Source organism: Diadema antillarum, unplaced genomic scaffold (genome assembly GCF_040938485.1).
Source record: "Diadema antillarum isolate AM-2024a unplaced genomic scaffold, OU_Dant_1.0 scf00000047, whole genome shotgun sequence".
Classification (NCBI taxonomy): Eukaryota; Metazoa; Echinodermata; class Echinoidea; order Diadematoida; family Diadematidae; genus Diadema; species Diadema antillarum.
The window spans coordinates 1,828,110-1,843,382 of NW_027270936.1; the positions used below are offsets into that span (position 1 = coordinate 1,828,110).

Below are 15,273 nucleotides of genomic sequence, written 5' to 3' on the forward strand. Positions count from 1 at the left end.
TGCACAGTACGTGCCTGAAATTTTATTCATTACCATACCATGTTATTTTGCAAGATATGAAAATCCTCATGTTTCCCTTTCTTTTCTCTCACTGCTAGAGGATACCATATACAAAGTTCCTTATCTAAGCTCAGTAAGAAGTGGCTATCAGATCTGCATTTACTCATTATTGTTTCAAAAGTAAAATCCACAAAAATATACAATATAAAAAGACATAGATAATGATGTCTAGGCCATAATTTCTGATGTGGACACAGACTGCAATAATATGGCTATGTATTGCAGTACATCTATCATCCAAGAAAACATTTTCTGTCAAAGTTTATTAGTCATTTTTGAGTTGCAGAGAGAGAGCAAGCAGGGGAGATGTGAGCATCCAATTGTTTATATCCCTCTTGCAGTCTACTAATACCTTTCTAACTTGCACAACTTGACTTGACTTGGTCCTGACTTTAGTTTACGTCTGCTGTGGGTGTCACAGGTGCTGGGGTAGGCATAATTCAAAAATACTGAAAATTGTTTATGGGTTTGGCATAATGGTGGCTGGGCTAAGGGAGACAAAATGAATAGTTTGATGGGAGAGCTGGTTCATAAACAAAGTAAAAGAAGAGACATCTATATGGTATTTGACATTGCTATGGTTTTGTTGTGAAAAGCACTGTTTAAAGTCAGAGAGGGGAAGCATAATACAGCGGAAATTGAGGATGGTATAATTGTGACAAAGCAGTATAGAGAGACCCATGGATTGATGGTTATCAAGAGTAATGTCAGTGAATAAGGTGACAGTGAGAGATACAGTATGTAGGATTAATATCCCTTAATGTCTCCTTGATTCTTTCACATAAGATATTTGGAAAATTTGAGACTTTACTGATTAACGCACAGTAGTACATTCAATTCATGGTTTCTTAATGTGACATGTTGATCTTGTCATTAATTACTTTGTGGATTGTCAGTCAAACAGATACAGAGATTACAAGCTATTCCAAACTCTGCTGCAAGAGTAGTGTCCAAATTAAAAAAAAAAACATATACAAAAAACTTTCACCAGTGCTAAGAAGCTTGCACTAGCTTCCAGTCAAAATTCATATACAGATCAAAATGTTGATATTAACTTTTGAATCCACACTATTTGAAAGAACTACTTTAAATAGGAAACACACCAGAGAGAAACCTTCATTCAAAAGGCAGTGACTTATTTGTTATTCTGAATAAAAAAGCAATGGCATTCATTTGCTTGTAATGTCTCTACCATATACGGCATAATAATCTTACCCAGAATTCAAAATGAATTGCAAATGTTGACAAATCTAAGTCTGCCTTGCAAACACCTGTCATCACAGTCTAAACGTGAAAAAAGGTATCATTGTAATTGCAATTGTATGTTTTTGTTCAATCATTTCTATCCTTGAGCACAAAAGGCATAATACAGAATGTTTCCATATGCTATATAAGCACTGTTGATTATTATAATTATTACTATTTTTATTGTTATCATTATGATTATGATGATGATGATTATGATTATTATTATCATTATTATTATTATTATCATTATTAAAAATGATGTCCTACTTTATGACACCACTACCCCCCCCCCATTTCTGCACACATACAAACACGAAGTCATTAAATAGAAAATCAAAAAGAACATCGAAATAATGTTCTGCTAGAACCTGCCTGTCCATTCATAAAGCACACACTCTTGTGAAAAGTTTGATGCTGCTGTGTGGAGCAACTCTGTGATTGTGGTGAAATATTGCTATGATCTCCTTCCATAATGATCCCATGGCTTGGATTTTAGTGCAGATGTTTAGCTCAGCCACCCTAGTCATTTGTAGCTGTTTCGGGTTTCTCTTGGCTTTCTCCAGTAGACAGTTATCTGCTTCTCTCCCTATGCAAAGAGGAACAATTGTTTTTCACAGACAATATTACTTCTCTATTGCAGAGGGGAATGATGACATTTGATACAACAGTCATAACATACTTCTTAATTAATTTGCCACATTTCTAAAACTACACCGATTTCCCTAAGAAAATAATTATATGATAATGTTCCTTTCGTATCAACACTCTGGTAATGTTTTACTCAAAAGTGCTAATGCATTTTTTTTTAATCATAAAGTTTAAATCAATGTGATAATGTGCATAACAAGACTGTACTAGGATTACACCTTATTGTCCATTGACACTGGATTTTTTTAGTAATTGTTTATGACAAAATAAAACCAAATACTACATGAAAAGGTGTTGCATGGATTGCTGTTTATTGATCTTGCTAACCTTTAGCATGGTGCACAATGTAACCTTTGAGTGCAGTAAGAAGAGGATGCCAAGCCAGATGAAATGGTGAATGAACACATTGTTGACTAGAATCAGGAGCAGAACTAAAGTAAAGAATAAAGAAAGCAGGACATCACAAGTGAAAATCAGTGACATAGTCAATTCCATGTATTAAAAGTAATGTCTCAGACATTTGACTTCTGAGTGTACAAAGAAAAAAAAAACACATTGACATGAGTTAAACTATAAATGTATATTGAGACAGTTCATTTTCATCGTCTCTGCCAAGAATTTGTCATACAGTATGTCCCATTGACTTTTGCAAAGTTGATGGTATCTCATATCAGTACAGAGTGTATAACTGTTCTTCCTCATCTCCCTTGCCCCCCTCCCAATAAAAAAAATAAAAACACAACAATAATCAAACTAACAATAAAAACTACAGTTACAACAGTCCTGAAAGATTAATGACACTGAAGAAATGCATACTGGTACCATATCAAAATCAGACTGAGGGACAGCATTGCCTTTATACCAAAATGCAACATGACTACAGATAATTAGATGTCAAAATATTGGATTCCAAATTATGTCAGTGCTTCACTTTCGTAAAACTACAAATACAGTCGTAATTAAAGAAAGAGTAAGACAAAACAATTATTTCAGTATGTGGCAAATCATATTAGGAATAATTTATTATTATTACTAGTAGTGTGCCTGCACTGTCTATTACACACAAGTCTAATTTACTCTAAGTCCTTGACAGATAGCAATGTAACTTACGGTTCTTGTTCAAGCTTGAGATGATAGGAGAAATCTGCAGGAATGCGGTATGGAGTACAATTCTGTAAAGTAGCCCATCATCGAAAGACAGCACTCATTTCATTCCAGTCTGCAAGTTGTTGGGTTGTCTACACAAAGGCCTCAATATCTGTTTGTAATGGAAGATGAATGAAAGATGTCAGTCACATGAAACTCCATCACTACCAGTTCTGTAAGATCATAAAATTGATGCACAGATTTGCAAATCATCACACTGCCCCCCCCCCATCCCTTTCAGGTCTATATTCTACAGCTTACCAGAATCTGAAGTTTATGAACATCTCTCTGGTTTAATTTTACGTACAATTTGCCCAGCTCCGAATCCCTAGCCTCCATCCCCCCAAAAAACCCTCTGTGTTTCAAAGAACCATAGATTGTAGAAAATCAAAACAAACAAAACAAAAAATTGCAAACTAAGGCAAAAGTACTTGCCACGTATAGGACAATTACGTCTACATTGAGGCTTTTAGACTCATAATATAGCATGATAGAACAATTTATGAATTCAGTTGCTGAGCATAAACGTTGCACAGGATTTTTTTTTTTTTTTGCTTGTTGTCTATCCATTATTCCAAATCAAATTTGCTGGTGCGGTATTCTTGACAACATTATCAAACTCTTCATTGTTGTTGGTAACGCCTGAATTTAGACAGGGATGTGAGAAGAGGACCTCCCTGATTTAACGTTAGACTTTTAGCAGAAGTAACTCTAAAATCTTTTTTTTTTTCATTGAGAATTCAAAGGTAATCAAAATAATTATTTTAGTATGTGGCAAATCATATTAGTAATATTATTATTACTAGTAGTGTGCCTGCACTGTCTATTACACACTGGTCTGTCTAATTTACTCTTAATCCTTGACAGATAGCAATGTAACTTACGGTTCTTGTTCAAGCTTGAGATGATAGGAGAAATCTGCAGGAATGCGGTATGGAGTACAATTCTGTAAAGTAGCCCATCATCGAAGGACAGCACTCATTTCATTCCAGTCTGCAAGTTGTTGGGTTGTCTACACAAAGGCCTCAATATCTGTTTGTAATGGAAGATGAATGAAAGATGTCAGTCACATGAAACTCCATCACTACCAGTTCTGTAAGATCATAAAATTGATGCACAGATTTGCAAAACATCACACTGCCCCCCCCCCATCCCTTTCAGGTCTATATTCTACGGCTTACCAGAATCTGAAGTTTATGAACAATGAACATCTCTTTGGTTTAATTTTACAATTTGCCCAGCTCCGAATCCCCAGCCTCCATCCCCCCCCCAAACCCTCTGTGTTTCAAAGAACCATAGATTGTAGAAAATCAAAACAAACAAAACAAAAAATTGCAAACTAAGGCAAAAGTACTTGCCATGTATAGGCCAATTACGACCACATTGAGGCTTTTAGGCTCATAATTATATAGCATGATAGAACAATTTATGAATTCAGGTGCTGAGCATAAACGTTGCATTTTGCTTGTTGTCTATCCAAATCAAATTTGCTGTTACGGTATTCTCGACAACATTATCAAACTCTTCATTGTTGTTGGTAACGCCTGAATTTAGACAGGGAGGTGGGAAGAGGACCTCCCTGATTTAACGTCAGACTTTTAGCAGAAGTATTAAACTCTAAAATCATTTTTTTTTTTTTTTTTTAAATTGAGAATTCAAAGGTAGTCAGTGAAATAACATCACTTTGAGAGTAACCTGGACAGGTAACGCCAACGGTATTCAAGAACACTATCAACACTGTAACACTGTTAACTATCTTAATTAGATCTTGAAGTTGTAGGCCTAGATATAGACTCCCTAATGGATCTAAATTCCTGGAAGATTCAGACATAATCAAGTGAGATAAGAGAGTTAAATCAGTCTACCTGCCACCTGGGAAGAAGTAGGTCGTTGCATTACATATTTGAGCTCGTAATACAGGAAACAATAAAACTTCACAATATATCACCAGTTAGTGCGCCTAAGATTCGATGCAAATGTGAGACGTGTTAATTTGACTTTAGTTCGAATCACTCTCCCTGCCTATTCTCCACTTACACCGAATAATAGATGTGGGACTGCACACGTAGATAACGAACCTAGGACAGCGCCAAACGAAGTCAATGTGATCTGCAAGAATACATATTTACGCTATTTTGATATTCTAATTCCTCATTCATAAATCTACATTCAAGAATGTGAAAAATTCGAACAATTAAAGTGTCAATACAGAGCAAAATGTAACTTTACCGATTTCATCCGTCTACTTTCCGTTGCTCCGGGCGCAGCCATTTTAGACGCGCGCGTACGAGGACGTTTGGCGGATAATGATTTATGATGACGTCCGGCGTATACGCACCATCAACCCGCGATCGTGCCACTTCGTGAAAATCGTAGACCGACCAGTCGAAGTTTTCACGAAGTGACACGGTCGTTATTATTACGTAATTATTTGAGATTGAGGTCCAAAAATTTGTCAGGTTGTAGATCTCGGTATTTACTATCATAACATGCAAAAATCTTAAAATCGAAAATTTACTCGATTTTGGCCGGTCGTGCCACTTCGTGAAAACACCGACGATATGGGCAATTCCTCGTTACTCATGTTACACTTTTAGGCGTCTCTGCATATTGTGATTGTCATATTTTTTTGTACTGGAAGGTTTGAGAGACGCTCTGTTCTACAATAGATGCACAAGTCCTTAGTCTACCATGCAATATTAATAGAATTTTACTAACCACATCCATACAGGAAATAAAGACAAAATACTTTTGTTACTCACGTTACATTTTTCGGGATGACCTAAAAAGCAAACATGCCCTTATTCAAAAAGTGTCCTCATACTGGATAGTATTTCAAACAACTGTTGTATGGTACTGTATAAGGGCAATTCCGCGGTTAGTAACGTTACATTTGAACAAATTTAGATATTTGTTTTTACTACTAAATTACCATTTATTCATTTCAAGTCAAAATTATGACAAAAACATGTTCATCTTTCCCAGGTTTATGATACAGAAAAAAATGGATGCAATCCACGAAATATTAGAGTTGCTATGGCAACTTAAAAGGCTGGTTAGTAACGTTACGAAAAAAGGACATGACAAAAAAATCAATGTCTTGTAGCAAAAAGTGTGCAAAAATTAAAGTTACTTCAAACAAAGAGTTGCATTAATTTCAATTATCGCATCATGACAAATGTTCACACAATTTTTTTTAGCAGTTCGACCAATAATTTCTTAGCTATACCCCCAAAAGCATGGTTAGTAACGTTACGGTTAGTAACGTTACATTTGTCCGTAGTAATTCCGCAGGTCATTTCACCCTTTTGTAATTGACAAAATGTCACATGACTTCTGGAGTACTTAAATGTATTCATCTTTTACCCTTAAGCAAAACTTTGAGGAAGAAATTTCAAAGGAACCCACTGTAATTTGCATTTAAGTGAATTTCAGCGTCCCCAGTCCCACATGTACATTTTCAATGATGGTTTTAGATCTCGCAAAATCAATAAATATGAAAAATAAAATCTACTGAATTTGAAAGACCTTAATGATTGGTGAACATCCATGGCATTAGTTGAAACCTAAATTAAAGAGTATGATAAAGAGGCACATTTCTTTTATCCATGTCATGTCCACCTAACTGCGGAATTGCCCATAAGCTGTTATTTTCGTGTACAGATATTTTCGCGAATTAGAAGGTCACAGACATTTTCGCGAGATGTTGTTTTCGCGAATTGATACCAACACTAACTTGCATGCATTGTTAATCTAGTGTATGGCGACATTTTCGCGTGTTGTTACATTCGCGATATTCGCGAAAATAACCACTTATACAGTATATAACTCCTGTTGTGGTACTCAAATATAGGGGGTCAAAATTTTGAGAGCATTGGAAATATTTGACAGCAATAGCAAAATCGTCGTTACTCATGTTACACATTACTCACATTACATATCAGCTCATAATCACTACCACATAACTGACCATGAGAATTAGCTGGAAACTAAGTTTATGCTTTTGATGTATTTAACCTCTACAGATATTTTGTCCCTAAAATAAAACAATATTGGCACTCTTTCATACTTTTCCCACTGTCATACGGTCATATATGGCACATATTTTACTTTTCAGAATCGAAGTAACCACTACAAACCGAATGCAAGAAAATATAAAGTAGTAGACACTAGTTCATGCAGTGTAATAACATATTCTCCTTCTATTCCCTTTCACAGGAACTTAAATGTAAGCAGTTTTTAATCATGAGTGAAACACTTGATTTCCTAGACTGGAAACTACTTTGGAAATAACATAACTGTCTACAAATTACATCCAGCCACTGTTACCAGTGTGGACTTTCCACTCTATGTCAGGGCTGCCAACTCTTGCACAATTAGTATGAGACTCATGCAATTCACCAAATTTTAATTAACTCTGATAAAAGAATTCTCACACTTAACACCCAAAACAGTATGTTAAAAAAGAAGAAGAAGTAATGTCCCTAAATTCCTGATTATTCGAACGTGCAATATGCCCAAGCCCAAACATTCGAGATTTTCCCACAAGCACACTTTCTCTATGGCATCTGTTGAAATCTTTACTGAAGTATGCACCTAATGCACCAATTAAAATGCAAAATTGATGAACTTCCCTCCAGTGGAAAGGGGGGGGGGGAGGGAAACACCGTCCTTCCATACCATCCCCAACCCCCCTCCCCACCACCGTCACTTTGATTGGTCGCTTGCTCCCTCACACTTCACTCTAAACTCTCACTCTAGTTTGGCAGCCCTGCTATATACAGATGTACATTGTATACAAAGTTGTACAGTGATCCACCTCATAATCTAATTTAACTTATTCTTGTATCTGATTGGTGAATTCTAACTTTGAGTAAGTTATTGTAGTTAAGCAATTGTCATTATTTTGGGTTGATAATCCCATAGAATAATGTATGAAGAACTGTAACACTGACAATTCTTGTAAATGTCCTAAACACACATGTATATGTACTATTTACCAGCTGACAGGAAATGATTATTGTTAACCTCCCCCCCCCCAAAAAAAAAATAGCATTGTAAAAAGAGACAATGCCAACTCTTGCTCAAAGTTACATCACATATAATACAGATTTTTGTTTATCTATTATGCTTACAATTCATTTGAAAGTTGTATCAAGATGCAACATTACATTTCCATCTGTCTTATGATTGCTCCACTAACCAATTACCAATATTGTACAAGTTACAACCTTAAGCATTAAAAAAAAAGATCAAGCTGCCTATAAAAAGGATTTAAAGTTATCCATAGCTGATATCTGAAAAGATATGTAATGTAACGCTTTGAACTTAGAAAAAAAAATTATAATGTCCATGATTATTGGCCACATCTGGTTTGTCTAGTTTGCCAATCAAGCTTTTCTTTGGATAGCAATTGTTTAGCCTACTGTAAACGTCAACATTTTCGCGCGATTAATTTTTCGCGCTGAGCGGCTCGAAAACGTATTCGCGGGTTCTTAAATTCGCGCTCCGCAGCAGGTTACTTTACTGTAGTACACATTCACTGCTTTCATCCAAAGCCTCTGCTACATAGCTTGCTATGCCAGCGTACGACAAGCGACGTAGCGAGCGGCTCGACTGCGAGTACAAGCACTCAAATACGTAGTACAGCTGTGAATGTAGTACGGTAGTCACGGGGGAATGTAGCATCGGTGCGTGTGGTGCACACATGCATGCTACAGTACACAGCAATCTATCGTCTCTTCGCACAGTACTAGTAGCGTAAACATGCCTGTACATTGTACTACGTAGCAGTATCATCGATGAAGCGCACACAATTCATCCCGTTCAAAATGTGCATAGAAAATTGTGAAGATATATTCGCGCGTTTTTGAATTCGCGCTAGCCGAACGTAGCGCGAAATCCGCGAAAATTAATGTACCGCGAAAATTTCCACGTTTACAGTATTAGTTAACAACCAATTCAAGCAAGGTCATGTAAGGTTATTAAAAGACCATACTGTCTTTATGCTCCCTCACTTTACTCAAGTCACACAAAAAGATAGTTGCTGTCATTGGTGTAGAAATATTTTTGTATTTCGTGATTTTTTCATTGTTACTCACGTTACACCCTTGTTACTCACGTTACATTGTTACTCATGTTACAATTTTTGAACCTCTGTCATTATAATACAATTGCATGTTTACAACTCTTTCACCATTTTTCATATTTGGTAGAGGCAGTATGTAGAGAATTTCCATTGGCACATTCTAAATCCAAGGGAATATTAAGATGTGAAACTATTTCAGTATTTTCGTTACTCACGTTACATTAGTTTAACCCTTTGAGGACGAGTCCCGAGTATACTCGGGCAGGATTCAACTCAAACATTCAAGTACATTTTCAATGTAATTCTAGATGAAAATGTAAGTTAACTTTTAAGTGTAATATCTGCCATTCTGGAGGTATATTAGTGTAAAAAATGGTTGTTCCACATGCCCAGAAGTATACTTAAAATAAAATAGGTGGCAAGTTTCAACATAACAATTTACTTTTTCACCCCATGACACCCATCACATGGAATTGCTCAAATATAAATCTAGAAAGATACATAATTATTTAGAAAGTTAATACCAAAACACAGATTATAGGCAAACCTGGTTGTGTATACTATTATATTTCATTTGCAGTTCACATTACTGTCCATCAAACAAAATTTAGAAGACCAGCTTATTTCTTTTTTTTCTTCTCATTGTATTATCAGCTCCCATGTTTCCTCTGAAGAGCTCATACATGTTGTATCAAATGACTTGAACAGATGTTTTATTCTTTCTTTCAATACAAAATAATAAACATAACTATACTAATTTTGGTTGGTGATGGCTTATTATATGTATGCCTTACAATCTTATTAAAATCTTATTTCAATTGATACAAAGTGAACAATATATCTTCCTGACATTACGTTAGAGTTGAAAATGAATTGTAAGATTGTACAGAAAAATGACAGCATCAAACCCCAATAATAAAATCACTAATGGACTCCCGCATCTCTTTTATGCATCCCACAGATACCTGTGGGCAATCATGACAGATAGTTCAGAAAGCACACTTCTTTTTCCATAAAGCTTCAGTGTGGATGGCAGGTATCGCAAAAGTGTAGATTATGCAGTTTTAGTCATCACTAGTTGTCAAAGATTGCTAGAAAGATGCAATGATTTATTTGAATATTGAACATCCCAGGCTCTTGTCAACATTGTAGGAATTGTTGAAACAAAACCAGGAAACAAACTCAAGTGGAATGTTGGTCTGTGAAACTCGACTTTGATAAAACAGTATCATCAATTCTAGTGACATTATAACAGACATCGCCATTGATGATTTATCTAGTGTTGAAATAAAGCCGGGTGTTTCTGTAAACGGGCACGCAAGCTTCGTACCTGAATACAAGTAGGGACAAGCCAGGTGTCACAGCTTTACGTATATTGTATCTTTAATATACAGAATGAATGAACTTCCTATTGTTTCCAAAATCCCTTGACCAGTTCTAGAAAGGAATTTTGGGAACAATAGAAAGTCATGAGTGGGTTCCTGTGCTGCTGTTATTGCCACAATTCAAGATTTACTCGCTATGCTTTTAGGCGTGTAAATGTAAGCATGCAAGGCTGTATACAATCCCTCGATTGATCGCCTTACATCAAACAACTTCGAAGGCTTGTGGCCAACAGATTATAGTTTCCATAAAAGATTGCCTCCGTGCATTAGTAAATTTTGGACAATGTGTAGTTGAAATTTGCGACACCATCGCCACAGTGTGTTGGTCAGAAGTAATAGGTGATATTTTTCATTTGAGTTGACAAGGGAACGTAAATTGATGATCGTACAGTGCATGTAGTTCAAACCGCGCATGTGAACCCAGATTGAGGGGTAAGCGACATTATATTATTCATAGGCCGTCGTTATTCACCATGAATCAGAAAGCAGATTCCTACACCGCATACACGGCAATTTTATGATTAAGTAGAGCAGGACCGTAAGTCAAACCCCTTAGCAACCCTTGGTTCAGGCTCAATTTTGGAAAACCTGTCCATATGTGGGGGTGTTCACTTGCCAAAGAAAACTGTCCTAAACGGGTTGATAATTATTAGATCAGACGCTATATACCTATTGACCTAATCAACACTTTCGACATCAGTCGCTACTTACTAATTTCATCAACCTTCGACATCGGACACTATACCTATTGATCTAATCAACTTTTACTTTTACAGCAGAAAAATTGATTTTGTGTCAGTTTTTGCACATTATGAATGGAACCTGCATACACTGGCGTAGCCAGGGGGGGCGATGGGGGCGGTCGCCCCCCCCCCCCCCCAAGATTTGGACCGGAGATTTGGGAGGCGGAAAAAAAATGCGTGTATACTATATGCATGCACATGAAGCGGGTCTCCTTTGCAACCTTTCATCAAATAAGATATTTTTGTGAATATTTCACTCAAAATGTGCACCAGATCGTTGAATTTCAATTCAAAATACGCAAAATCTCTCGTGCTTGGGAGGGGGTATCCCCCTCCCAAACCCTCCCCCTCTGTGCCTCTTTCCCTAGCTTAGTACATTTTTTAGATTTACAAAAAAAAAAAAAATGAATAATTCTGAGTGCACAAGACTTATCACTTATATTCCGAAAACTGAAGGTTCCCTCATGTATAAGGGGAATTTCCCCTTTTAATCAACCCTTTCCTCCCTCAGTCCCCCCCCCCCCATCAGTAGTTTTTTTTTTTTTTTTTTTGATTTCCCAAATGTTGATTCCATCAAATATGCGTATACGAGATATCTCAATTTCAACCTTAAAAAGGCAAAAGCTCCATCGGAAGGGAAGGGTGGAGATAACACTCGCCCACGCCTTCTTCCTGCTCGCCCGCCCCTACCCCCCCCCCCCCCTCCGCCATGCATAGAAGTAGACTGTGGCTATACCCAGATCGCTTTATTTCAATTTTAAAAATGGGGGAATCCCCCTTCCCCTAAGCTCTACCTCACTAGACTTTATACATACACACAGATAGTGCACATTCGGAATAAGAGCTAAATTCCGTGATTTTAACACTTTGATGAAAAAGTATTGCACCAAAAATTTGCACCAGATCGCTGAATTTCAGGTCTGAAAACGCAAAATCACCTTCGTGTGGGAGGGGATATGCCCCTATCTGCACCCTCGTGTGCATGCTTTTTCTGTTTGATTGCTGAACAGACAGCGTTCATGATATTCAGTGTAAGAATAAATACAAGAAGATTATTTAAATGATACCATTAATATAGGCAAATTTGTCAAATAATAATCTACACTAAAATATACTGCAACCTTAAACAAGTGAGACTGTTTCAACTCGTTAAAACACGCAAAAACATGCATCAAATTTCACCATTTGCAACATCAAAATGCAAAAAGTTCTCACCGTGGGAGGGGGGACACCTCCCTCCCACACCCTCCCCTCCCCCTTCGCTCGCTCCGCTCGCTCGGGTTCAGTCGCGTTCATGATATTCAGTGAAAAGAATTAATACAAGAAGATTATTTTAATGATACCATTTTACAGGCAAATTGTTCAATGATAATCTACATCAAAATATACTGCAACCTTAAACAAGTGGGACTGTTTCAACTCGTTAAAACACGCAAAAACATGTATCAAATTTCACCATTTGCAACATCAAAATGCAAAAAGTTCTCACCGTGGGAAGGGGGACACCTCCCTCCCACACCCTCCCCTCCCCCTTCGCTCGCTCCGCTCGCTCGGGTTCAGTCGCGTTCATGATATTCAGTGAAAAGAATTAATACAAGAAGTGTAATTAAATTATACCATTTTATAGGCAGATTGTTCAATAATAATCTACACTAAAATATACTGCTACCTTGAACAAGTGGGACTATTTCACGTCGATAAAACGCGCAAAAACATGCATCAAATTGCACCATTTGCAACATCAAAATGCAAAAAGTTCTTACCATGGGAGGGGGGACACCCCCCTCCCACACCCTCCCCTCCCCCCTCGCTCGCTCCGCTCGCTCGGGTTCAGTCGCGTTCATGATATTCAGTGAAAAGAATCAATACAAGAAGTGTATTTAAATTATACCATTTTATAGGCAAATTGTTCAATAATAATCTACATCAAAATAAACTGCTACCTTAAACAAGTGGGACTGTTTCACGTCGATGAAACGCGCAAAAACATGCATCAAATTGCACCATTTACAACATCAAAATGCAAAAAGCTCTCACCGTGGGAGGGGGGGGGGACACCCCCCTCCCACACCCTCCCCTCCCCCTTCGCTCGCTCCGCTCGCTCACGTTCAGTCGCGTTCATGATATTCAGTGAAAAGAATTACTACAAGAAGTGTATTTAGATTATACCATTTTATAGGCAGCGGATTGTTCAATAATAATCTACACTAAAATTTACTGCTACCTTGAACAAGTGGGACTGTTTCACGTCGATAAAACGCACAAAAAATCCATCAAATTGCACCATTTGCAACATCAAAATGCAAAAAGTTCTTACCGTGGGAGGGGGGACACCCCCCCTCCCACACCCTCCCCTCCCCCCTCGCTCACTCCGCTCGCTCGGGTTTAGTCGCGTTCATGATATTTAGTGAAAAGAATCAATACAAGAAGTGTATTTAAATTATACCATTTTATAGGCAAATTGTTCAATAATCTACATCAAATTAAACTGCTACCTTAAACAAGTGGGACTGTTTCACGACTATGAAACGCGCAAAAACATGCATCAAATTGCACCATTTACAACATCAAAATGCAAAAAGCTCTCACCGTGGGAGGGGGACACCCCCCTCCCACACCCTCCCCCCTCGCTCGCTCCGCTCGCTCGGTTGCTTCGCTCCCTCGTAGACTAACCGCCCCCCCCCCCCAAGATGAAATCCTGGCTACGCCGTTGCCTGCATAGCAGACAGAAAAAGTCTATACAGATTAGAAAGTACACAGCAATTGAACAATTCACTCTGGTACAGGACTAAAGGCCACCATACACTACACGATCAGACTCGTCTTAAAGTCTGAAGCCAAAAGCTGGGTCTTAAGACCAGTCGTATGACCGGACACCGCACACCATATGACCGAACCTTACAAGTAGGCTTACGACTGTAAAGCGCACGCAGTGCGCACTGCGTGCGCTTGCATTTTACTGCATTGTGAATGGCTGAAAGCCTACAACCGGTCGTAGAAATTCAAACATGTCAAATCTCTACGACTGGCGCTAAGACCCAGTGGTACGACTGGAAACTGGCAAGACTGTGACATCACACTTCCATTCTTAAGGTCTTAAGACCGGTGAATCGGGGCAAAATAGTGTGCGGCGGGCTTAAAGGTATCCTTGACCAGACTAATGCTGGTTTTCTATTTTTCTTTATACAGTCTCTGTAGACAGACTTACCAGAGCAATGGAGAGCTGTCTTGCCACTGAAGTCCTGAGCATTGATGGGAACGCCAGCCTTGATCAACCTGTGCATTGAGTTTAGGTGGCCACCTCTTGACGCAGAGTGGAGAGCTGTGCAACCTGTATTCAAATCATACATAGACTGTAAAGCTGGCTTACAACTTAATTATATTCTAGAGGAAGACTTCAGGACACCAAAGGGTTATGCCCTCACCCGAGTACTACAAGCTCATCATCCATTTATTCATGCAGACTACTATTTTAAGAAAGTCTGCTAGGTCACAGACAAAAAGCGGTAAATCTGCATTCATTCAGAAACCTCTATGCAATTTCTTGAAAGATATCATTCACTATCTTCATCATTTCTAAAAACTTCTAGGCGTTTCTACACTTTTTGGAGATGGTAATATTTCTGCATCCAAACTGTGATAGAAACCAAATTTGAAGGCTGAAATTAATTTCCTGATGCTTTTGCTAACTTGAATTGATGGTGACATTTTTATTGCATATTCAAAATCGTTTGAATGGTAAATAGCATTTATGTATCATTATTTCCAGTATCTTTGTGTTGGTATGTATCTCTGTCACTTTGGCTCGATATTCTGCCAAAGTCGAGTAGGTTTCATTTTAGACAATTATTTTCAATTATCTTCGATGTAAAGTTTACATTTAGAACGGAAGAAACTGATATTTGTACGTCAACAAACATTGCCAACTTTGTTTGAAATAAATGCTGCATTTAGA

The 15,273-nt window shown here is 37.8% G+C and overlaps 1 protein-coding gene across 2 annotated transcripts in view; it reads right to left on the bottom strand.

The window, feature by feature from the left end:
* LOC139715381 (uncharacterized) overlaps positions 1 to 14,858 on the bottom strand; it is a 359,010-nt gene extending 344,152 nt beyond the window's left edge. The window contains exon 1 of one of the 2 annotated variants that reach the window (XM_071626956.1): positions 14,527 to 14,858. In XM_071626956.1, coding sequence (XP_071483057.1) covers positions 14,527 to 14,568 — 42 coding nt within the window. In that variant the 5' untranslated portion in view covers positions 14,569 to 14,858. The remainder of the gene's footprint in view (positions 1 to 14,526) is intronic. The other variant, XM_071626954.1, reaches the window with a different exon arrangement.
* Between the last annotated feature and the right edge of the window lie 415 nt (positions 14,859 to 15,273).